This window comes from Haliotis asinina, chromosome 12, assembly GCF_037392515.1.
Source record: "Haliotis asinina isolate JCU_RB_2024 chromosome 12, JCU_Hal_asi_v2, whole genome shotgun sequence".
NCBI lineage: Eukaryota > Metazoa > Mollusca > Gastropoda > Lepetellida > Haliotidae > Haliotis > Haliotis asinina.
In genome coordinates, this window is record NC_090291.1 from 34,269,565 (window position 1) to 34,296,911 (window position 27,347).

Sequence of the window (27,347 nt, forward strand, 5' to 3'; positions counted from 1 at the left end):
CTAGACTGTTTGAACATTAATAATTACTTCCCTTGATCCCTAGCGCCAGGCAGGGTAACAGAGGGCATCATCTTTCAAAGTCTGTTAGTAGGAAGTTGCTGTGGATCAAACCACCCATGCAATTCCTCCCGCCTGGTAGTGGCACTTCATCCACCAGGACACGGAGTTTCCATTATGATAGGCGAGGGTAACGTTTAAATTTGCCATGTCTAAATCGTATTTGAATTTTAGATATAAATGTTTTACGAAGTCACAAACTTATTCTGTGGGGTAGCCTGTAGTTGTTGAAGTGCCCGCCTGTGGTTTACATGTAACTGGATTCAGTTCCCCACAAAGGTACAGCGCGCGTTTCACTCCCTACGTTGTGTTTGTCTTTGAAAGCGACAAAGCACGGTCCAACACTCACAGTCACTGCAGCGTCAGCGTGATATGTTGTTGATAAACGTCGCACCCCAAATACTTGACAGCCACATAAAGACTGAATCAGACAATTCAGTGATCAACATCATGAACATCCTTCTATGCAATTGGGATATGATGACATGTGTCGACCAAGTCAGCGAGCCTGACCAACCGATCCCGTTAGTCGCCTAACCCTGATTTAATTTGTGTCAAAGAAGTCAACTAGCCTCAACACTCGATCCCCCGAGTCTCCTAAAATATACAATTACGATCCTAAATGGAGCCTTCTCTTCCCAGTACTGAGATGACACCAAACTATATCAATTCGTACCTGACATCATCTATACGTTTTATGATATATGCATGTATATTAATATAGTATAATGATATCATACATGTACGCCATGTGTCTATTACTATAGGTTATATGCATCGCGGCTTTGATGTCTGTGATATTATCTAATTTTATGAACCAATAAAATACGAGATCAAAAAAGAAAATATTCTTGGATAGCGATGTAATGAATTAATCTTGGCATCAGAGGTGAGATCACATGTGACACATCAACGTTTATTTCAGTTTGTTTGTTGTTTTACACTGCACTCCGGGATGTCCCAGCACTCCGGGATGTCCCAGCAACATGGCGGCGGCAAGTAAATAATCGAGTCTGGACCAGACAATCCAATTAATGACATCATGAGCATCAGTATACGCAACTGGGATACGATGATATGTCGATCCAATTAGTTGCCATTATCCCATTTACACAGATGCCGGAGATGAGCTCTATACTGAGTCAAAAAAGAAACTTCACAAAATGTAATTTTTAAAAATAATGAACAATTGTTCACTGATGATACATCTATGTATCCGAAATGGAATCCCTATCTTTCGACTCCAGAAAACGTTAGCAAAACCCACTCAAACCCATCCATTCGTCGTGCAAATGACGTTAGTGCCAAATTAGATTTTGCACGTGCAGTCGATCATGTGATCTTCGCATCGAAGTTTTCTCCATTTAAACGTGTTTGCATTGGCCCCCAAAATTGAACAAAAACACTTTTAAACCACAGTTCTAACGGGACTTTAAATGCCACAATTGTCAAATGTGCAACGTGAACGTGCCGTTGGCATGTTGCAAGCGGTAAGATCAGTTATTGACGTCGCATGAGGAATGGGATGCAGCCGTCGTACTGTATATGACTTGCAAGGTCGTTTACAACAAACTGGCACCACTTTTGATCGCCCAAGGTTGGGTCGTCCACGTGTGACGTCACGAGCAGAAGACCGTCAAATCGTCCTTCATCACCTACATGACAGATTTCTGCCAGCTACACGAACCAGGGCTGAGATGTTTAGAGGTCGACTGTCCTCACAGACCATTCGAAATCTGTAGCGGGCTGCCAATCTCCATTCTCGATGTCCATTTCGTGGGCCAATATTGACGCCGTTTCATCAACGTCAACGTCCGATGGACCCAGAGAGACTGGAATCAAGTCGTCTTTAGCGATGAATCCGGGTTTACCCTCAGATTCGCAGACGTCAGGCATAGAGTCTGGAGAGACGTCGTGAACGGTATGCCCAATGTTGTGTACAGGAAGTCGACAGATTCGGGGGCGAAAGCTGCATGGTGTGGGGTGCTTTCTGTGGAACAACCGTTCCCGACTTCTGCTCACCCCTGAACTCGTCCCTTTCATGGCGGCTCATGGCGCAGGTCTACAGCTCCAGCATGATAATGCTCGGCCGCACACCGCGATGTTGACACGAAATTTCCTTCAAAACGCTGGAATCAACGCCATGGACTGGCCATCGAGGTCCCCTGACCTTAATCCAATAGAGCACGTTTGGGATGCACTTGGGAGATGACTTCGTGGTCTTAGGAACCAACCTCAGAATTTGCAGGAACTTGGCGCTGCCTTGCAAGAGCAATGGCGCAGAATCCCCAACCACGTGTTCACAAGCATCAGGCAATCGATGGTGTTTGGCATATAATTGTGACTTGACATTCTGTATATCCATGTTTTGGAACGGCGGTGTAGCCTAATGGAACTGATTGTGGCACTGTCAGTGTATCGAGTACATCACAAAGATCTCAGCAATGAAATAATAACAATTTAACCATCTTACCATCTCTTGTTCTTTTATAGTGCCCGGAAGAAAGAATGTGAAGTTTCTTTTTTGACTCGGTATGCAATAACTCTTTTACAAAGTGCACTGCTTTTCACTCTTTTAATGATATGCAGGAAGTAGGTTTTATTGTTTCAGAAGTACATTTAGCTGGTGTCAAGGACTGCACATCTATTCTATCTACTCGTAAAGATAAGCTGTTTTACAACGATTTATAGATCATTTTGCAATTTTATATCTCACCTCTTTAACTCTGTATATATGTTTATTTCCTTATAGCTCATTTTAAAAATTAATGTGGCGCATTTTACCAGCATTCACAAGTACATATGTGATTTGTGAAGTGAATGATATATCTTATCTGTCACTGGGATATATTTAATAACTTCCGTTATTAGACATATATTTTCACAGTCTCTTATAACTCTTACATAAAGAGTGGCATTTTATCTGTTGTATGTATGTGTTAGAATTTTAATGTCTATTGTAACAAGGTGAGACTTTAATAAACAAACTGTCTGTCTGTCTGTCTGTCTGTCATGAACACAAGGAAGGGGGTGGGGGTTGGGGGGGGGGGGGGGTGTTGGGTAAAATAATGGCTGGTGCCTTCGCTCGTTATGCAGCAGGCCAGAGTTCGAGTCCCAAATGGGTAAAGTGCATGCGTCAAGTAGGTTTCTATGTGCGCGTTGTGCGTACTGCGCACTGCATAAACAACATTTTGTACCAAAAAGGTATGTACTGTCATAATAAGGGGCTCACAAAGTGTCCGAAAACGCATCACGCATGTTTATATACGGAGAACGGAAATTTGGATGCTCATGGGTTTGTACCAGTGTCACGTGGTTGTTCAGTGGAAAAAATCTCAGGAACCTTTCAAAGTGGTGATTCCTTTATGCGGCGGTGAAAATTGCCATTTGTCCTCTTTGTGTTCACGGACCAACTGTAGAGAGCAAATGTGATCAGTAAGATCTCCAGGAGAAGAAAGACGTGATTTCACGTACCACATAACCTTTAACGAGTACAGAAGGAATTGGACACACGTAATACCCGCCACGCAATTACATAGACAATATGTACACATAGAAACACAGCTTGAAATTCATTTCTGGTGTTCTCCCCGCCGCGATATTGGGAATATTGCTTAGAACGGCGGCCCATGCCGTGATATTGCTGGAATGTTGCTAAAAGTGGCCTAAAACCATCTTCACTCACTCATTCACTCACTCTAACAGAGAGCTTACCTTGCCCATCTTCAGAGCGTGTAGGCCTCTTGGAATCAGTCCTCAGATTGATTTCATCCCCGACAAAGTGGTTTCCATTTTTCACGTCTTTTGAGGAAAGTGACTGGATTGTGCCGTAATGTGACATCGGTTCCTCGGGAGTCTGCATGTCGGAGAACTAATAAATTTGGGTAATGAATTCGTGTTCTGAATTTAGTTTGTTTCAATGACGAGACAGTTCCTTCGCTCTCTGTTAAATAAAACGTGCCAATTCAAGCTGTTTCCAGTAAACGACATGCTCTTAATTGGCCGTTTACCATACTGACAAAGGTACACATGTGACATGATTATTTGTGAAATTTTGAAGTAATTATTTCTGCATCTGGGTAACAGTGAACAGTAACAGTGGTTTTACGCCGCTTGTAGCAATAACCCAGCAATATCACGTCGGGGGATATCAGACAGGGGCTTTACGTTGTATTCATGGAGAAAATCGAACACGGGTCTGCGGCGTGTCGACCATACGTTTAACCCACTTGGCTATCCCGCCAGCCCGGGGTAACCATAATTTGTGAGTTTAGTTTAACGCTGTTTTTCGATCACACGTGACATGTCACGCTGTGCTCGACGCGATTTCCACTTTGGTGCCGGGAGTGTGTTTAGTTTTACCTCGCCTTTTAGCATTATTCTACAAATATCACGGGTGGGAACTCCAAAAATGGGCTTCAGACATTGATCCCATCTGAAGAATCGAAATCGGGTGTACAGCCTACGCTCTAACCACAAGGCTACCCAATCGCCCCGCTTGATTAGAGTATGCTGCGGTTATTATTGCGCTCGTTAACAGTGTTGGGTAACAGTTGTTGATACCATGGTAGCCCATGAAGATCCGGGTTAGAACTGATCTTCAGTAACCCATGCTTGTCGCAAGAGGCAACTCACATGATCGGGTGGTCAAACTCGCTGACATGTCATCATTTGCGCAGATTGATACTCATGCTGCTGATCACTGGAATGTTTGGTCCATTCATTGACCACCACCATAATGGACTATTAACGGCCTTAAATAACAAACAAGCCAAAGGTGTCTAGCGTTCTAAAGATACGCAATCCTGCGCTGCGAATTTTTTAGGCTTAGACACCCTCAGAACAAGCGTTCGAAATAATCGCCGGCCCGGAGGCCCAGCGCCTGTCGTTATTGTATCGGGCTGGCAGTTTCAAATATCTGCAGGCCCTAGTGGCCCTCGGTACATTTTCTGTCCTTTTCCGTCAACTGGAATCTTTCCCTTCTTGTTTGTTTATTAACGTTCGAGAATTATACATGATTCATTGTGTTACGATAACATTTTCACTTCCTGGTATTTCAAAGCTTTGAGCACAGGAATGTAAACAACGATTTTGCAGAAACAGAGTAAAAGCATGTACAGTGTAGTCTGTTTTTGTTTTTATTGTTTTTATTGGACTTTAACAAAATGTGCCTGCAGATTCCAAGGTTTCATCCACGACCTGTAGATTTTAAAGGCAAACACTGCGCAGTGCTGTCATTTCTACAGAAATAAGGGTTGAAAAATAGATACAGATGAACATATATCTTCACATTTCCAAACATAACCATGTCCTCCACTGTGTTAGCTGTTCCCAATAATGACCCCATTCGTAACTACTCGTGTCATCCCGGCAAGCCTCCTTGTAGGTCATGGAAGAGGCGAGTTGTTACGAATGATAATTACCCCTCCTCCAACCATTGTTGGTCGTTCCAGATAGTTAAGCCTCCCCAACCGAATTTAGACAACAAAACATCTTCATGTATGAACGAAGCGCAACTACAACATTTTGTAACATATGTTTCCAACAAAAGAAGTAACACTCTTTTTCAATCCTTATTTGGTTCATTTCACTGCAAACAATTTGAAAAATAATTATCTATGCATGAAGGCTATCCATTATCAGATAATAATGTGGTGCCGCTCGACCACTACAGACAGTTGCTTATATTATTGAGACTCCATGGTAATCTGACAAGGGGTTCACATTAAAAATAAGTAATTATGTGTATTAATATGAGTTCCGGATTGGTCTAAACATATCTTTACACATGTCGCAATGATTAAAATACAAACATGGATAGAGAATTATTCAGTGATGTTAATATAACAAAATAATGAAATACCTTTAACATAATTTGTATGCAGCTCACACAGGTTAATGGCTGGAGGAAGCAAGGAACAAATTACAAAAATGTTTCATGTTATTTATAGACAAAGTTGGCTGAGGTTTAGGAAGATGTTTGATAAAATGGGGGAATATACAGAAGACGTGTTGTAGATTATCCCTGAAAAAATACACAAGGTGACTGTGGATGTTGGACGACTACAGTCGAAGATTCAGATTTATTCAAGTTTAACGTCGGTTTTTAACATGTAGCCAATATCGCTAACGGGGTAGGTGAGGTTTAAATAATTAATGAATAATAGATTAATAAGAGGAAACCACCTACTCAAAAAAATATTTAAATGATAGGAGTAAACCTAGATAATTTATTATTGACCAAAGGACTACAACCGAACACCGTTGTCTCGATATTTATGGGACCAGGAAAAAATATCGACTTACCCGAATATCGACACATCTGAGTTGGGCATATCATCACATACCAACATGAAAGAAAGAAAACAGCAGACTGCATGTCTGTTACTTATTTGTCCTTACAGAGATCGCAAATAAATGGTACTTTGGTCATAGTTTCCATTTTGAAATATAGAAAAGTTGGACTTTCTCCAGAAATGCAGTGAAGAAATCAGAAAGTTTGAACTGACTGGCTGGAGAACAGGTGAGGAGTTCGTCAATTTACCAATAACTCAAAGATCAATTGCTCCACACATGATAACAGAAGTCCCTGATCAGATTCTCACTATGTTTTGGTTTGATACTATAATCCGTTATCAGGAGTGTTAAGTTGAAATTGGGAGTACATCCTAACTAGATAAACAAGTAACACTTACACCTCAATTAGCCTTAATTATCTTACACTAACGCTACCTTTGATCCATGCCGCAGCGTGTGTGTAAACACATGGAGACACAGTTCAGATGAATACTTGTCTGAGAAAGTTGGTGTATATCTACTTTATGTGCAGATATCGAGTAGAAAGGGTAATTTTGCATGTCAGGACCATGAAATCATATCAAAATATCTGAAACATCCGTATCAAGTTAAAGCAAGCGCTTAACAGGCAGCAGGGATCACAGGTTCCCACTCCTTCCGGTGTTTTTTCATGGATATATACTATCTATGTCTGTCATTTTCTGCATACATTGTTCTGAAGGTTCACAGAAGCTAATACTGTGGACATACTAGCTTTTTGCTCGGTGGATAGCTGGATTTTGATGGCAATATTTCTTTTATCATTGTGTAGTTTGAAAGTGAGTGCAAATTTACACCACGGCACAGTCCTATTGTTGGAGACTTGACAGGATAATCCTTGTCATGCCTGATCGACACCAGTACCAATACAACAGGCAAGAGCTGATTGAGCTTGGCCTATCATGTACCCAAGATGACATATCATCTCAGAAGCTAAGGGCTGCCCTCAACCTCATGATATTCTTGCTAGACAAAAGAACTGATCATAATAAAAGCTCAAGGAAAAGACCAAGTACTGAGAAAGTGAAATCCCAAATATGACATATGTTGATCAAGGGGTAGAAAGGCTGGTCGGCGTAAGCAGAGACCTATCAGTGTTTTTATTGGACACAGGCCACCAAGCCACAACACCAATCAGATTGCTTCATCAATAAGTTATGACAATCTCATTTACATACAGTCCCGTAGATTACCACCCACTTTGAAGTTATCTCTCTGGAATGTTCAGTCAGCTTGTAACAAACATGAGGACATCATGGATACCATTATTGATTGTGACATCGACATTACAGTCCTAACAGAAACATGGCTACAGGCTCAAGGGGATGAGTCCAAACTTGTCAGCATGACACCTCAAGATACAAGTGAAGACACCAACCAAGGCAGACACGTGGAGGTGGTTTAGCTGTTATCTACAGAGATAATCTTCAAGTGAAATTTCGCCATGGTGCTCAGTTTAACTCCTTTGAGTAAATGCAGTTTCAGGTGACTCAAGGCAAGAAACTGACATTGTGTCTCACTATCGCCTTCCCCCATCATAAAAGAACCAAATACCATTTTCAGTTTTTTTACCAAGATTTTTCTATTCTTTTGCATCAAATTTGCGTGGATAGGAAACAACCAATCATCATAGGAGATTTTAACATTCACTTTGATGTAACAACCAAAAGTGATACACCACAGATGCTCAGTCTGCTACAAGCTCACAACTGTCATCAAATCATAGACCTGCCTACTCAAAAACCAGGCCACATTCTGGACTGGGTTATCAAAAGAGAGTCTGACCCCATCATAACTAATTCCAGAGTAATCGACAATCAGATCTCAGATCACTACTTGGTAACTCTGAACACTGATATCACAAGACCATCGCATCCAGTCAGATATGTTCAGTGTAGAAACATCAAGAACATGGATATTGCTACTTTTCGTTCAGATCTGTTGACAGATCTGTTGACCTTTGTTGGCCAATCCTCCCTCAACCTGTGAAGCATATGTAGATATGTACAGAGTACTTCTAGAGCTACTGGACAAACATGCCCCAGAGAAAGTCAAGCGGATCCCTCACTGACCTGACGCCATCTGGCTTTACAGTTCAGATGTCAAGGAAGCCAAGTCAGAGAGACGAGTGGCCGAGAGGAGATGGAGAACGTCATAACTGGAAGTATACCGTCAGATGTACTGTAAGGCCAGAGACAGGGTCAACATTGTCATCAAACAAGCTAAACAGAACTTCATGAACTCTAAAATCATTGACTGCAAATCTAACTCTCAGGCCTTGTACAAGCTGATGTTTAACTTGATGGGAAAGTCTTTGGATAATCTCTTACCTGATATCGGGACCACCAAAGAAATTGCTCAATCCTTTGCAATTTACTTTCAGGAAAACATCCAAAATATCAGAAGCATATTCCATGACAGCGAACTATCGACGGCTGTAACATCAACGGCTTCTTTAAGATGTGACGATGCGTTTGACGAAAACCCTTTCTTGAATGTTTTGCCCCCTTCCACAGTAACAGAAACACTTAAACTTCTTACAAAGTCAAAAATGACCAGCTGTTTCATCGAGCCGATCCCAACTAACATTGTTTTGGGTTGTATTGATATCCTCCTCCCCACTATTACGTCAATTATCAACTGCTGTCTGCAAGAAGGTACTATGCCACTTTCTCTGAAAAATGCCATGGTGAAGCCACTCCTCAAGAAGCCTGACCTAGACACAGAAAATCTCAAGAACTACTGACCCGTTTCGAACCTTCCATTCTCCTCCACGCTCATCGAAAGAGCTGTTGCAGAATGTCAGTCACAGCACTTGTCCCAGCAGAACTTGTATGATCCACTTCAATCAGTGTATCGCCATCGACATAGCACTGAACCAACACTCCTTAAAGTCGTCATTGACCTGAGATGTGCAATCGACTCAGGCAATGTTGCTCTGTTTGTGCTTCTGGATTTGAACGCGGCTTTTGACACCATCGATCAGGAGAGATTGCTGCAGCGACTCCAGGATGATTTTGGTGTCCAAGGTTCTGCACTGAATTGGTTCGGCTCCTATCTGTCTCAGAGATCAAAATGTGTGTACATAGATGGACAGTTCTCAGAGTCAGTACACCTAGAATGTGGTGTCCCTCAAGGTTCAGTATTGGGCCCGATATTATTCACCCTATATGCAAAGGAATTGGGTAAAGTCATTGACAAGCACAAGCTGCCAAGACACATCTATGCCGATGATACGCAGCTCATGAAAGCTTCCACCAACACCATTTACAGCTGAAGCAGCTTCTGTTCATGATACCAAGTACTGTACACAAATAAAAAGCTGGATGAACATCAATACACTCAAGCTGAACGACGACAAGACAAAGTGTATGCTAATAGGCCAACCTGCATCCAGTGACACAAGATGCATCCAGTCTGCTCTCACCACAGTTCAGATTGGAAACTCAAGCATTGACGTCACACGGTCTGTGAAGAACTTGGGTGTTAGTCACATCTTCTCCAGAGTCTGCTCTTTCCAGTTGACGAATATCAGCAATATCCGAAAGTACTTCAACAAGGAATCTCTTATCTTGATTCTCTTCCTGGTAACATCTACGATTGATTACTGTAACAGTCTAACAAGCTCCAGCACATTCAGAATACAGCTGCTCGGATAGTCTCCAGCTGCAGGAAGTACGACCACATCACCCCTATCTTACATGACCTACACTGGCTTCCCATCTGACAGAGAATCAGTTATAAGATCTTGTGTCATGGGTGTCGATGCCTGTCCAAAGACGCTCCACAATATCTGTGTGATCTGATCACAGAGTACAAACCAGCTTGATCTCTGCGTTCAGAAAACAAGCTCTTGTTGACAGTTTCATCTGTGAACTATGGACAACGTTCCTTTGCTTTTAATGCAGCAAAGGAATGGAACAAACTCCTGCTCTATCTCAGTAGGGAGCCTATATAGAGCCTATATATGTTGTAGAGTATCCCCGATCTCAGACAGTCGTCAACTCCTATCCTGCATCCTTCCAATCTCAGCTAAAAACCTGCCTATTTAAAACTGCTTTTCCAGAATGCCTCTGTACCCACGCATATGCGCGCTTCCCGCATGCATTGAGCATGGATTAATGCGTTATATATTGATGAATATTGCTAAAGACTAAATAACTGTCTAATAAGCGAAAACATTCCCAAGAAGAAGGCAAATTCTGTTTTATTAGATTCATGATGAAGAGAACAACTGGTGGACAAGCTCAGGAAAACTCACGTCATGCATGACCAATATTTTTATAATCTGCGTGGGAAACTGCATGAAGGTATCAAGGCCACTGCAGTGGAAACTCCCTGTTGGTGTGTTACTTTACTAGTACAAAATGTACTAGTCTGATGCTGTCACGGCTAAAGTGTATGGCCCTGGATTTCAGCATCATCCTATTCACAAGATTTGGCCTTCAAACTTGAAAAGAAAACGATTATCTAAATTATTGTCATATTAAAGAATTATGCAAATTGTTGAGAGCGCTTGACACACAAAGAGCTTTATAGAGTGAAATTTTAGTTGCTATTAGCAACATTTCATCAAAATCACAGCATAACACATTGTACCCATGTGGGAAAATGAACTTGGGTCTTCAGTGGGACGATCAAATGCTTTAATTACAAGGCTACCTTACCCCTCCAAAAGAACTTTAGAACTTTTCAAGTATTTATTAATGGCATTAAACGGAGTTCCTCTTTCTACTTCATATTAAAAGATATACTCTCTAACAACAACCTGTACTATCCAGCATGTAAAGCAGGGAATAAGAGAAGGGTAGTCAGATGCTGCAATGAGGTATCACTGAGAGGTGAATCAACTACTGCAGCCTTGTGGTAATGGTGTTTTGCTGCTGCCAATATGAATCTGTTTAATGAGGAAATGTTACAAATGTCTATCACTGGGTACCAGCTAATGGGGGTACTGTAAAACCTGCTAAATGATCATCCATTAATGCTAAACATCCAGCTGATCCATTTTTTTCATATTACTGCCTACTAGAATGAGAGAGTGGTGTGTAGTGATCCAACCCTATTATGGTGTATTGTAGATAATTGAGTCTTGAACAGAAAACCAAGTGGTTGAAATTGTCTGTTTGCTTCATCGAGGTTAGCCATACTCAGAATTTTTCCAGCTGTATGGCGGTGGTCTGTAAATATCCGACTCTGGAAAACAGATTCCAGTTATACGTTACAGGTACAGTATCTTGGCAATAGGGATGACACCGCCAAGACAGCGAACTTAACCACCTGATCCCATTAGTAACCTCAATTTTACCTCAGATCTCAATGTGTCGAAAGGTAAAGAAAAAATGAAGACAAGTAAATAGTATCTGTTCTGGTGAGGTAAAGGGGGACATCAAATTTGTACACTTGGGTGGTTTCATTAATTTTCTATGATGTGTGTGTATGTGAGAGAGAGACAGAAAGAGAAAGAGAAATAGAAAGAGAAAGAGAAAGAGTTACTTTGTACAAAAATTTTAGAGGGTTTACAACCATATGCATGGTTTAATTCAGTGTTTTATGTCACAATCTGGACTACTTGAACATAAACTTATCAATGTTTGAACATCAAATCTTGACATTGTGTAGCCACAGGAAACTCATGGCTCATGAATATGTGTGATCATTTTCATGTATGCTCATCACAAAACGGAACTGACTGTTGCCCACTTTATGTTATTTTTATTCTGTAATAACAGGTGGCGGGTACAAACCAAGGTCGATGTCATGGTAGCAGGTGGGATTCCACAAAGACCACTAAGACAGAAGATTCATGAAAGATAAAATATGTTAGCATACACAAGGAATAACTGCACCAACTAAAACACAAGGTTTGTTTGATATTACTGTTGTAACTTTGTCGAATCATGTCCCATGTTACAAAAATATATTTCATTAACGAACATTTGAGCAAATTTATGCACCTCTCAAGAAGATCATGCTTATGAATAACTATATAAACACTTTTCACAGAATCACACTCAAGTACGGTCACACCTGCTGTATGCTACTCAACTTTGATAAGGATACAGCATATGTCACTATTGCTAAGCTCAGAGGTCACTTATATTGTTGATTATTTGAACATGATTGAGATTGCAGATTTGGGGAACTTTCAAAGAATGAGATAACAGAAACAGGCTTCAAACATTGTACTCACATGAAGGAATCAAACCCAAGTCTTCATGAGCAAATGCTTAAAGTGCTGGGCTGTCCCATCCCTCAATTTGAAATGTTAAAAATGCAAGCAACCTCAATTACTATCCATAAGATAACCTCTCAAGCAATCAACCCCCAGATTTTTTCCTGTATTGATATATCCTTATCAAAACATGAGCAGCATATCTCCTAGACTGTATTGTTCCCTGCTCGGCTACACTCAGGTTTACAAGTTGGACTTCCTTGTGAAGAATGCCATGATAGCATTCATACATTCATCAGACTGCCATCTCTCCACCAGCAGGTCACACTCCTTCGCATTGACATCATGCAGCTTCTGTCTCTCAACCTCCCGCATCAGGTTTTTGGAGGTGGTCATGCTCTGAAATATGGAATTGAATTCAATAACATTAACTTCTGATGTGTATGTGTTGATACTTCCCTATTTTGATGAATTGAACCAAACCCATAATGACTAGAGTTAATTATTCAGGTATATTTTTGGAGAAGTGTTTTTGCGTTAGTTAGATACTGTAAATTGTTTTATTTCTGCACCTTCAATGATACATCTATATTATCGTATGTTTTTATTCTCATATCATAAAGTCTGATGCGAAGTTTGCGAAAATTAAATGGTTGCGAAAATTTGGCTGCTTTCATGAAAGTATTTATCAAAATGACATGTACAAAATGGAATATATTTCCAAGTAAAGCAAGATAATATCATAATAAATTACACTGTCATAATGGTCAAAACACTCATATAGTTACTAGCTTGAAGTGTACATTTCAAAATGTCAAGATAAATTTTGGGTTCTCGTAAGTATGTACAAATCAGGGATGGCAATAGCTTAAAGCACAGGCAAACAGTAGCGCAAATGGGGTTGCGCAGCATAGAAAATTTGACAACTTTTCTTATATGCGAGCGAAGCGAGCAAACGTTGGCAACATACTACCTTCGCTTCTGATCAAAAAATATTTTTCATGTCAAAATAAAATATTGCCATGGTCAAAGGTACACTCCCATTTCCTCACTTGGTTGTGCTCTCAGATTTCCTACCACATGTTTAATAATTACTCAAGTGAAATATGTTTCATTCAACATTTTAAGTGCCACTCATGTTATTCAGGTTGTTGTTTGCCTCAGAAATTAAAAAGAAATACCCTATTGCTTAATTTTATCATGAATTTTCGGAACATTTATTCTACATAAAAAACACTTCTGGCATAGGTAGGGGAGGTAACTGTAAGCATTCTATATGGAATAATACCCTCCTGTTCCTTCACTTCGTTGAACCTGAAGCTGGAAGGAGTAATGGAGGTGAAGAACGGTCTCATATACCATGAGTTGCGCTTAAAATGTTGAATAAAAAGCATTTCACATGAGCAATTGTTCAACATGGGGATGGAAATGCGAGAGCACAACCCAGTGAAGTAATAGGTATATACCTTTGATGGTGGTGATGTTTTATTTTGACATGAAAAATATTTTTCGAACTGAAGCTAGGAAAGTATGTTGCCAACCTTTGCTCGCATGTAAGAACACTGCTCATTTTCTCTATGCTGCGCAATCCATTTGCGCTACAGTTTACCTGTGCTTAAAGTGATTTCAGCTGAAAATAAACCTGAGATCTGGGGGCCAAAACAATGTATCGAAGAAGTTACAGTGACATTCTGCAATTTGATACCCAACGAGACACAGATGTGGGTACATTGTACTTGACACTGATCAGTGGGACCTCAACCTCCTAAATATTTTCTTTCCAGATAAAGACGAATCTCAAGATTGACAGATTGGCAATGAAATCCATGGATTTCCGTGGATGCACAGGAAATTGCTATCCCTGACAAATGTAAATAAGATGGGTGGTGAAATACAATAGAGTAGCTTTAATTCCTAAAAGTATTTATTTCAATTAATCCATAAATTTCAAGACTAGATGAATATTGCAAGGACAATGTTTAGACTGAGTCAGGTTGTGTATTACAGTCAGCAATGATCTGCATTACAAGTCCAAGATGCAATTCAGACAAGTCAGAAGCATTGTGACCATGCAATCCTCATTCTAGTTGATTCTTGTGACAGAAATAGGGTACTCGGGACTTATTCTGCCTCGGAAATGCTCCAAGGATGTAAGACATAAAACCCTTGCCTAGCTGAAAAGAAATATACTGGATATCCTCTACTATTTTGGTAATAGTTGAGTGCAAACTCCTTGGTAACAGTTTTAAAGTTTTTCAACTGCCTTTATTAGCCTCAATAGTCTCCTGGGTATACGTTCTGACAAATCTCCACTAATACTCTGGATGTACCAACAGCTTGCCCCGATAACTGTAATAAGTTCCTTTGCTGACTCTGCCTGCTCACAGTAGCCAAGTTTCCTGGCTGTGGTACTCAGTTATGGTACTGACTTGTGATAGAAGCCTTGTGATTGGTATGATTTGTCTGATTTGCACCATCCACAAATAGATTTTTTATTCAATTTTGTGGTTTAAACATATTTACTATACAAAAGCATCTGGGATAATTTTTTATGCTCATTTTCAGCTTTATCAACCCTTCTTTCCACTGTCTCAAGCCCTTGTATTAGAAACATCACACAAATAAGGATACAGGTATCCAGCATAATTCAAGTCAACAATTTTTTTTACAGCTTTAACATAGAAGCATTCTGTAGAAGTTAAGAGGATAATTTCAATAGGTAGTTGCACTGCAAATACATTTCAAACAGATTTCTATTGTGTTACCTTCGGTGGCAACTTTGAAAACTCCTGCATCATTGTATCTGTCTCCTGCTGGAATGAACTTTCCGGGATAACACTAGTGATGAGATTTCTCTCTTTTGCTTCTGGAGCTGTCAATTTTCTGTTGAACAACAACACCTCACTGGCCTGTAAAAAAAGATTAATCATAGCATAACATAGGAAGTTCTTGTATATGAAGTATGCTACTTTCTTCCTCTGCCACTAAAAACAGTGGCACATTTTGTGGAGAACTTAATCCAAGAATCACAAGTTAGAAAATGGCTCACACAATAGTATCAGCATGCTGGTTAATGGTTCTTTGTAGCTAACATTCTTCCTCTGCCATTAGTATAAACAGTGAATGTTTTGTTGAGAGCTTAATCCAGGAATTAGTGTTGGGAGCAGGGGGATCGAACTAGTATATTAATTTTCTGGTAAAATTGATTTCTGGCAAACAATTATTATTAGAGATAACATTTCACAGGAAGTAACTGTCTCAAAGCAGGAGCACTTTCTTATCTAAAAGCTCCAGAAAGTGAAATAAATAACTGATTGAAGTATCTTGTGATATTCGTAACACATCACTTTATCATTCTGGCAGAATAAGATTCAAAATATTGTGCAGATTCTCCTCAATTTGTAAATGTTGGCATTTCCTTTGCTTCAGACTGATGTTAAGTCTCTGAATATTTTCAGTTCTTATAGAAGGTCCCTTAAATTTTCAAGTGAGATGAGATCCCTGAGAAAATCAAGACTTGCTTCATTTAGGGCTACAGCACTTAAGAAATGGGTTGGGTGGAAGGAAAATAATGCAGTTCAGGGACCATGATACTAACCTTTGCTGCTCCCATGAGCTTTGGGAACATATACGATGAGCATCCCTCAGGTGACTGACCCAACACAGTGAAAGGAGTATGGAATGTTGCCTGCAAAACATGTTCATAGTGAATTTAAGCAGTGGATGCAAAAAGGTCCGCCCAACCACCTGATAACATGGTCTATACATCTGATTAATATTGTCTGGGCTAGTTCAAACCACTTTGTGCTGGTAACATTTTGAAGTTACCAGCCCTAATGTCTGGCTAGGTTTTTGGCTTATTTCATACACTGGTTTAAGTAGTGCCACACAGGAAGTGCAACATTAGCAAGAGTTTGAAACTGAAATTTGCATCAAACATCAACAAATGTAATATTATTTACTAACTAATCATGCACCAACACATCAATATTTGTCATGGTTACTGGTAGGCATTTGTCAACATGAGACCACCATTGTGGGATGTTCAATCCTGTGGAAATATATCACTAATTTGGTTTCCCATAAATGTCTTTTCTATCACTTACCTTCAGTAATGGTTTCATAAAACTTCACTCCCAAATGGACTTTAATGATTGAAAACGGCACTGGCACTAGACTGACAAGTTTACTTACAAAAAATTGTGCATCTTGTCTGTAGAAAATGAGCCATATTTCTCCCTAAAGTTCATTATTCATTTATACAGCACAAATGACAACTAAAAGATGCAAATCAAAAACAGGCAGAAAATATTTTATAGCAATATTTTCTCTAAAGATGGTGCAGCAAATACTGGACAGTAACTAATATGTATCTTGTCTGAGCAGAGCATTAGTGTCAACTGTTTAACTGAAAATCAGAGAGAGAGCTTAATTTTTCAGCTGCAATATCAAGTCCAGGGACACCAGAAATGGGCTTCACACATTGTTCCAATGTGGGGCATCAAACTTGGGTCTTCAGTGTAATGAGCGAATACTTTAACCACTAGGCTACACCACCGCCCTGATCCATCTCAAAACATCACCATATTGACCATCCTACTACATCATGTGCCTGCGTTAAAACTCATCAAACAGTGTGACAAATGGTCTGTCATGTTCGCTTGCAAATTCACCTGCTTAACAATTTGACCAGGTTTGCGGGGAATTGAAGTATAAGAGACAGATGTTTTGTCTGATTAATCTGGAATAAATAGAAGTTATTCATAATGTTTGCAACTTACCCGAGATGAGGCATAGACTGCATCATACAGCCCAAGTGTGGTGACTGAAATACCAACTGCTGGGCCATTAATCAGACCAATCAGTGGTTTGGGGAAATCTATGAAAGTCCCAACAAATTCACTGAAACAAAAACATCTCAGGTGACCAATTCTTCAACACATGTGATCAGTTCATGTTGCTGAATGTCTGCGACATCTGTATCAAACATTTCATTTGCAAGCTTGGACATTACCAACAATGTAATTTTCTTAATAAAATTGAAATTTTACACTTATCCTGACTTATGCTTATTTCCTCCCTCTGTGTGAAGATTGGGGAACACTTTAAATTCCATGAAATTCCCTTCTAACTGAAGTGGACGTACAATATACTCGCCCATCGCCATACTCACTTTCCTGGTAATACAGGTCACATGACCAACCACGCTTGCCACTCTCTAAATTTCATAAGCCTGACACGAGAATTTCTGTGAATTCAGCATGCCTGAGAGGGGTGGTTGGGAGGGCTTGACGTCATGAGTCAGGATGAGTATAAATATATCAATTTCATTCAGAAAATTGCATATTTGTCCTTATCCTGCCTCATGCTTATTATGCTTACCAAACCCGTTTTGATCAATTACAGCTTTCATCTCCAGGCGGATGAAGATTCCTGCTGCCACATCATTGGTTAGATGAAAACCCTAACAATTCTACGTAGAGATGGTTGTTGTGGACTAGTTCGAGCAAATAAGTCCCTGCACACACATTCAATCATTGAGTCCACCATAGTAGATATGGTCTAAAGTTGTCCGGCAGCTTTATCCAAGGTGCTGAATCAGGAACCTTTATAATGAGTGTACTTGTAAACGTCCTCGTCTGGTCAAATCTGGTGCTGGTGTGAGCAGACCAAGTAGACATTGTGGTAATGGAGAGAGTAGAGCTTGTTATGTCATGGTTTGAATTTTGACCACCGATCTTCTGGGACGACAATGTGGTTCAACAGGGTGATGAACTGAATCCTGAGGAATTGAAGATCTTTCTGTGGCTCCAATTCCGATTTCAGTAGATGCACAAGCCATCCAAGCTGAGTTAGTAAGTAGCCTGATGGTAAAATCTAACTGTAGTCTGAGTTGACTTCTTGTGATGAGCTTTAATGCTGTTGTCCAGGAAAAAGGTGCGAAGTCCTCGCCGTTGTAGGTAAGTGACGATGGGCTTGGTGACTCGAGTAAATAGCCATGAGGCCAAAGATGTTCCAAAAGGTAGGACCGATCACTGATAGCGCTGACCATGAATGGGAAGCACAGATATTTCCTGGAGTCCAGATGAATCGGAGTGTGCTGGTAGGCATCAGTAGATTGATGCTGGCCAGGTAAATCTGCTGGACAGATGAGATGCCGCTGTTGTGATAGATTGATCATTCTGAACTGTTCTGGTTTCAGTAGATGATTCTTGCTGAACTTCTTCATGCTGTATATAAGAAGAAACATTTCTTTGGAGTTTTTCTTGGGTACCAGAAAGATTGGGGAGTAGAATCCTGGTGTTAGTCAATTTAGATGTAATTTTTTGACTGTGCCTTTCTCTAGTCCAGATGATATGGCGCATGCTAACTTGTTTTGTTGATCCCTGGCATACACAATGAGTACTGGATCTCTTGTGAGCAGTGGTATTGCCTGTAGTGGGATCTTGTAGCCATCTCGTAGGATGCTCATGACACAATCATTGTTGAGAAGTCCCCAATTCCAGTAGCGTTGTAGACGTACACACGCATAAAGATTGTACGGGAATGGCTAGAGGTGGATGACTCCAATTGTTCTGAACTTGATCTTCAGTGCTTTCCTCCTTTAACGCACATGGCAGGATGTCCTGTTTCATGGCCTGTTTCCTCAGGTAGAGTGACGACCCAGACAACTTTGACTTGTTGAAATAATGCTGAAAAGTCTGCTTGAGGACTCAAGTCAAAGTGTCTATTGACCTTATCATCATTACTTTGCTGGAGTCCTGAGATACGGATATAGCAATGTCCTTGATTCTGCCATTGAATATTGCAGATGCTGACCAGGGAGTTTGATATAAAGGTTTAGTAAAGCTGTTGCCCCAAGATGATACTGATAATAAACCTTGCTGGAGTAGTAGATTCATTGACGGAGACATAGAGGCTAAATGCTACGAAATGAATTGTTGATCCTTCTTCTGAGTGCAGGGAGGATCATCCTCTGCTTCTTTATTCTCTGGTTTGCTGAACATGGATATGAGAACCTAATGCAGTCGGTGAACCATCATGGAGAGCGACTGTAGTTGTAGCAACTGACTGTAGACTCTGTTCCTCTTCAAAAAGGTGATCCATTAGGTTCATCACATGAGTGGTGAACTGTTGCATGAAGAGGTCAGTGTCCAGTGACAGCAGTGCAAGGCCTAGTTGATCACTGATCATACGAGCTGACGATCTGCACCTCAGGAAGTAGTAGCAGAGGTTTGTCGTAGATATGACGTTTGTGCATCGTTGAAGCACTTCATAGAAGCCGTCGAGTGTAGTAGTGCAGACATAGTACTTGAATACTTAGTGTTTGATGATGACGACTTCAACTTCTTAGGTTCAGATGATCCTGATTCCTCTACTGTGATCTAGGCAAAGTCTTGCTGGTATCTCGACCATGCTCCTGTGGTGTGTCAGGCTGACCACTAAAATTATTATTTGTTAGCTGTTAACAATGTACAGTTACTAGATGCAGAATCGACCAATTTAGGCATGACTAGCGAGAGCCTACGTTGTTTGTCCTTAGCACACCTTTGAACAATACATAAATATAATGCAAATTCTGAATCTGATAAATTCTTGCAAAGTTCACAGCGAGCAGTGGAGGAACATATAGGTTTGCATGAAGGACATACTACATGCGGATCAACCACCAACAGCCATAGTTTACACTGGGAGCATGATTTCATCAACAAAGACTAAGTCAAAGTTGAAGAAAATGTGTCCAAAGCACATAAGTTTCAACAATAATTTTACATAACAATGATAAAAATTACAATCCAAAAACCCAATACGACACAATTTAAATCATAGGACCAAAATATAAGCAAAAACTTATCGCCATATTGGGACCCAACCGTCCTTGTCATGCGATGAAGGAGAGAGTGACAATCATGGCTGGTCATCTGGCTGTATCAGCACAGAAGGGAGGCTGCCAATGGGTGAGTGTATTGTGCATCCACTTCAATCAGAAGGGAACTTCAAGGTATTTCAAGTGTTCTACTATCTTCGCATAGAGGGAGGAGATAAGCATAATAAGCATGAGTCAGGATAAGGAAACATTCACAAATATCGTAACTGAGCGAGTTAGAAATATCAACCTGAACTGCATAAATGCAGCTGAAGGTGAACGAGGCAACAGCTCTATATAGGTTGAACTGATTGATCTTCAACACCAGTGCAGTCGTAACCTCACTGATGTTCAGTCTCAACAGTCACAAACTAATTGCTCTGGGAATGAAGCCCACCCCTCCATTTTGAGACGAAGTCTGAAACGTTTCCTTGGAAACCAAGAAAATAATTAATCACAAAAACCTGTACATAGCAAAAGGTACCACTTCAGTTTCTGACTGATATATCTACCAAGTTTTGCAGAAAAATATTGAACGGTTTTTGAGTTCTGCTCTGGAAACGAAACACACCTCTCACTTTTGAGACTATGTCTAAAACATTTCCATGGAAACCGAGAAAATAATAAATCACAAAAACCTGTAAATACCAAAAAGCACCACTATAGGTTCAGACTGATATATCTACCAAGTTTTGCAGAAAAATATTGGAACGGTTTTTGAGTTCTGCTCCGGAAACGAAGCCCACCCCACCATAAGACTAACACCAAAATGTTCCATGGAAAAACAAAAAAAATATAAATGCCAAAAATCTGTAAATAGCAGAAGGCACAACCATAGGCTGAGATTACTATATCTATCAAGTTTGGTCTAAAAATATTGCACAGTTTCTGATTTATGCTAAGGAAACAAAATGATTACGGATGGACGAGGCGTCGACTATATCCTCCTGCATTACATGCCGGGGGGATAAAAAAGTCATGTCATAAAAATTATTCATAAATCTTACATTAAGTCAATCAAAATAATTTTTGCCTTTGATGGTAGCATATATTCGTAAGGCTATGACAAAGACACCATGGCATAAACGCTTAACTTGGGATACTGTGTTCTATTACATCAAAATCATTCAAGATAAGAGATGAATAGATTGGAAACTCACTTGAGTATCTCCCTTGCATCCAGTGCCATCTTGCCAATATCACTGGGTTTGATGTTTGCAAAGTTAGCCAAGTCATTACCACTACAAAAATAGTCTCCAGCGCCTGTGAACCAATCAGTCGAACACAGTCCTAAGTATAACTTTATTAATACGTCTATTCTATCATTCTCAAAATATGTTTACAGGCAAGCAGCATATCTCATTCATCATGCAATGCCAGATGAGCATACAATTACGAAACAAGGCAAAACGGACAAGGTTATTAAGTTTTTACTGAAATGATTATCAGAAGACACATTTCTGCCAACTGATCCATTTTTTTCAATGAGCCTCCAATTTAATCTATGTATGTATATAATCATTTGAAATTTTTTAATTGACTTCATGATCAGGGCTTCTTCCTATAATTTTCAAGAAACTGAATAAATAGAAACGACTGCCTCCTCAAAAATCTTTCACTGTCAAGGAACAGGTTAACTCTTAAAACTGTCAATGTTATCTTTGCTTACCAGTCACGACAGCTATTGTCACACTTTTATCCTGACTGGCCTCTTTCAGAGCATCAATCCATTCTCTGTACATCTGTAAGAATACTGCATAGTAAAATGTGTGATTTAAGTACATGCTGTATTGGTACCATGGCAGGTCTTAACCTAACATTTATTCCTCTGAAATAATCTGAAATAATTCCCACTGTGGACTGCATACTTTTAATCATATATACATCATAATCATGGACTTGAGAAAGTCAAATATATCAGTAATTAATGAGCAGGTACTCCGCACTCAGCAGTATTTCACTTATGTGGCGGGTGTCTGTAAATAAATGAGTCTTGACAAGACAATCCAGTGATCAAGGGCATGAGCATCAATCAATTAAGATATGTCAACAAAGTCAGAGACTCTGAGCACTCGATCTAGTTAACCTCTCAAAGCATGGGTTATTGAAGATCCATTTTAACTTGGATCATGACAGGTTGGTCCTTAACAAATATTGGATAGTATTTGGGCAATTCAGCCAGCATCTTTACCAGCATGATAAAGGACATTTAGGGTACCTGTTTACGTGAATTTAATTAGTAGAATTGATATCAGTAAGTGGTAAAAATGTCTGAGTCTACTTTATTGAACTACAATCACAACATAGTTTTTCTGTTTATTTTAGGGTTACCATATGGAGCATAACAGATTTTACTTGTCTCAGGTACATTGACTCAACAACCAAAACATCAACATAATTAAACATAATTAAAACACAGTCATCACTTATTCATGACATATAAAATGCATTGCTGATAAAGAAATAAACAAATAAACAGAACATTAAGTGTTTAATGGCAAATCACAAGTGCAGTATTTTGTACTTGGGTTTACCTCCCTCGAAATAAAGCAGCTGTGATACCGAACCCTGTCAGAGCCGGTGCATGTGCACTCAAGTGTAACAAAGCCTTTTCATTGGCTGGTTCATTTGTTGATACGCTTAGCCAGTTCTTTGTTTAAGGAGTACAAGCCTGGTGTTAATTTCAAATTTCATGTGGTCAATGATTGAAGTTGTACATAGTATATTGTCATTAGCAGACAGGCAGGCCGACATATAGGTATCAATAAACCAGACATTGAGTTTTCTGGGTGACAGAGGCTGCTTATCACAATCAATATGTTGTTTTGGAATATAATAAGTAGATCATTTAGTCATTTTATGTACACAACCAAGATTAGACTACTAACCTCATACCCCAGGTACTATACTTTTCAAGCTCTGCAAACCTATTCACTGCACATGTGTTACGATTGCAGCGCAGCACAGCTGTTGAAACCACTTTTTCCTCCAGTGCTGGGGGAAAATTAGTGAATCACTTGAACTCCAATTTCTACCTTTATAGGTTGAATTGGCATGTTTACTGATTTGTTTTGGTAAGTGCATACTGGCAGGTATCAGAATCTGCACATTTGTTTTTTATGTTGCATGTGACCTTAACTGATTGTGATATGAATACAACATTCATCCATGCAGCATTATAACTCCAATAACTATCTGAAAAACTTCATCATACCTCATAATTGATAGCATTTTTCTTGGTAGGTCTGTTTAAGAGGATCTTGAAGACTTTGCCTTCTCGAGTCACTTTGATCTGTGTGTACTTCCCTCCATCTCCACTTGCCTCTGTCGTGGAAGACCCTTTCTCTTCAGCCACTAAAGACTCAATTATATTGATGTAGGCCTTCTGTGCATCATCCTTAAACAACAAATGGAGTGAGGGCACACTCAGCAATATTCCAGCCGCATGATGTCAAGTCTGTCAATAATCCAGACTGGACCAGACAATCCAGTGATCAACACCATGAGCATCTATCTACACAGTTGGGATACAAGGACATTCTTCAACCAAGCCCTGAGACATGCATGGGTTACTGAAGATCAATTCTATGCTGGATCTTCATTGGTCTACAGCAAATCAAATCAGTACCTCAAAAAGCCCAGTACAGATAGCTCAAAATGAGTTTGTAAAGCCAAATTTGTGAGATTACATATTGACAATCATAAATCATTCTCCGGCCATCACCATTTCCTCCTAAAAGAAGTTTTGCTCATATTGCCCATATCAAATGAGGATTACCTGTGACATATCACCAAGTTGATTCCAGCTCTGCCATTTTGCTTGTCCAACCATGTCCCACATTCCAGGTTTAGGTGCATTACATTTGCCAAGAGTGGCCTACAAAAAATAAATGACATAATGGATAGTTTATATTTTCAAAAGGTATATCTTGGAGACTAATGGTTCCAAAGTATTAACGCATTTGACATTTTAGTCTAACTACATGAATTGATTAAAATATCTACCAGTACCTACCATTTCACTTCAAACATCTGTGTCCACCAAAGTAGATTTATTACTCTATTTCAAAGCAGCAGCATCAGACAACAATATTTCAAACTCACTTGATCAATGCGGAAATAATATATAAACCAGTTCACACTGATTCATCTATAGATAAATGTTACTATTATAAGATATTTATGTATACATATCCACGCAACTAGTTCATGCTCAAGATGCTCAATGTCTTAACAATTAGCTTACCATTTGTCAACAGCCATGATCAAGTATATTCTTCGGGAACAAATAATGTGTCTGATACATGTAAACATACCTGCTTGAAGAGACCATACATCTTCAGCTTAACCTCATTGCCTGGGTCCTCACTGAGAGTCTTGAGCTTGTCTTTAGCCTGATTGAACTCTGCATCATGAGCTGGCATTGTCCTCACTGCAGCTAGATGAAACTGTCTCTCACTGTGAGATCTAAGAAGTCTGAAAAACAGTTCTCACATTCATTTAAATAAAATAAAAAAAAGCATAATATTATCAGCACAAGCATTGTTTAATGTGTAGGGCTTGTTTTTATCCTTATAGATTGTTTTATGTAATAATATGTAGAGTGTCAAAACGTATGAATTACCTGAAGTCACGATCAAATAAGAGGGTCTACCTTAGAAAAAGTTAGTTGTTTTTGTACCTTGAATTATAAATGTCAACTGACAATCCCATTAGAGCTAGAATGGTAATTTTTTTTAACTTGCTAAGTGGTGGAAGTGACTAAGAAAATGTGTCCCCAAAGGATTACCAAAATGAGATGGTAGTAATGATTCATTGTTTAATGCACAAAACCCCAAAAAAACCCTCTTACAAGCATTTGCAGTTTTTCTGAAAATCCTTCTGATGTTGGTAGGGCTTCAGCCCATATCTCCCCTAAATTTTAACAATAAGGAAAAAATTCTTGAAGTGTCATTTTTAGAAGTTGGATAGGTCTTTCATAACGTTAAGATACAATTAAAGATACACGCTAAAACCCATCCTTATCGGGACGCAGCGCTAGCATTTCCAAAAGGTCATCAAAATGAAAAATTCAGTTTCTTTTCCCAATTCAACTTCTGTGCTTATTAAGTTAAGGCAAACATGCACTACTTGACCCCATGATTTTGTGTTTGCATGTGCATTCACATTTTTTCATTTTTCTAGGCTACAAAGTTGAGGAATGCATGTGACTTTACAGTTTCATGAAACTAAAGGATTCAAAATGTTTACTTTTACTTGAGAAACCGTTTGAAAAATTCCAATAAACAAAAAAAATACATAAATATACCAGTGTCGAGTTTTCTTTTTTGCTCAGTATATTTTGAGCTTGTATTCTTCCATTTCCAAATATTGTTTTTTTTGTATGGTCTGAATTTTGAGAGTGCTTACATAGATGATACTATACAACTGTCTGCATAATACACTTTTATTATACGAGTTAAATATTTGATATTAAACAAACGAATGTACGTTAATGTTGGGACAGGTGTGGACACTGTGAAATCTTGTTATCACTGCCAGCAACACACTGGGTTGACTTGATGAATCGCTTGGGAAGAATTATTGGAAACCCATTAAAACATAAAGGCATGTAAATATAACAGCTTCCGAAAAGGCTTTCCTAGACTAAACCTGTAAATAATATTCAAAGGAGAATTAGAAGGTTCTGAATACTGATCACACCTGGGAGGTTGAAATTGACAATATCACAAATAATGGCAAAGTTGCTTTGAAAACCATGTCACCTTACACGTGTGCACTATGTTAGTGTAAAAGCGACTTGATAAGTAGGTTTAATCAAAGTGTACACATGATTTTGCACATACGTCTTTGTCCTGTTTTATAATGATGTCTAAGAACTGGGTCCAAAGTTCATATTCATTCGGACTCGAGTCTTGCTTCTCGAATTCTGTTTTGCTGTCTTTAAAAAAATAACATTCAGAACAAAACAAAACAACGGCTACCACATACTTGTCATAAATGTTCTAAGTTTCACGATTCAGTGTTGATAAACAAATAATACCTGACACTTGCAGACGACAAAAGTCCAAAAGTCCTCCTGACAGACGCTGCCATTGCAAACTCGGTGGTACCCGTAACTCAGAGTTCTCTCCCCTGGTCTTCTGATCGCTGAACTCCAACACAGCGCGTGACACTCAAATACGGGGCTAAGCTCCGTGTGATATTTTGACTGGATCAATCGTTTTTGCGAGTATAACTTGACCACATTTGACGTCTTCCGCAAAGAGATATTAAATAAAGGACAGGAAAAGAAAATTCTTCACAAGTAACACAACACAACGCAACACAACATAACATAACATTCTCCAGAATGAATTCTAACCTTCACTGATAGCTTCACGTGATATTCAGTGAGCAGACGACGCGCTTGAGGGCACAACAGACGACACTACGTTTCTGGAGGTCTTCAAATGGTAAATACGCATAGCAGTTACTGATTTCGTTATCGCCTGATAATGTACCGTGGGTGTCTTTGATCGTTTTGACCTACCGCATAATGAAAAACAGATATTAAGCAACACTACAATGTCATCACATCTGTTGCATTTACAAAGGAGGACAAACTCAAAGTACCCTTGATGGTAACCCAATAACGTGTAAATCAGTCTATTTATGTATTCAACATTATAACATAACACTTCCAGTGTGTTCAGGACACAAAAGGCACCATGTTATGAGACACTATCAATTGTAGATTTCAATTTAATGAGACCAAGTTTATATCCAATACCCAGATGCGTAATCCGGTTATCCTTTGTATCCAGAGAGTCATGTGTGTTGTTTTATTCTTGTAAAACTATATGTAACAAAAGGTGATATCATGGCAGGTTTAGCCAGCAAGATACCTCAAGAACCATTCACTGGGTTTTA

General features: G+C 39.4%; 1 protein-coding gene across 1 annotated transcript; it reads right to left on the reverse strand.

The window, feature by feature from the left end:
• Positions 1-12,088: 12,088 nt before the first annotated feature.
• On the reverse strand, positions 12,089-26,909 carry LOC137259039 (enoyl-CoA delta isomerase 2-like). The gene is made up of 10 exons (XM_067796745.1): positions 26,479-26,909; positions 24,752-24,911; positions 24,214-24,312; positions 23,650-23,832; positions 22,105-22,177; positions 21,596-21,698; positions 17,350-17,470; positions 16,167-16,256; positions 15,334-15,477; positions 12,089-12,967 (listed from the first exon to the last, which is right to left on the reverse strand). The coding sequence occupies exons 1-10, from the start codon at positions 26,529-26,531 to the stop codon at positions 12,812-12,814; spliced, it is 1,182 nt and encodes a 393-aa protein (XP_067652846.1). The 5' UTR covers positions 26,532-26,909; the 3' UTR covers positions 12,089-12,811.
• Positions 26,910-27,347: the final 438 nt, after the last annotated feature.

What these genes read in the sequence shown, in the direction of transcription:
- LOC137259039 (XM_067796745.1), bottom strand. Translation starts at nt 26,531, where the DNA reads ATGGCAGCGTCTGTCAGGAGGACTTTTGGACTTTTGTCGTCTGCAAGT. An exon ending in GACAATAGCTGTCGTGACTG is followed by an intron (nt 21,699 to 22,104) that starts GTAAGCAAAGAT and finishes ATTGGTTCACAG; the next exon opens with GCGCTGGAGACTATTTTTGT. An exon ending in CAGTCTATGCCTCATCTCGG is followed by an intron (nt 16,257 to 17,349) that starts GTAAGTTGCAAA and finishes CATGTTTTGCAG; the next exon opens with GCAACATTCCATACTCCTTT.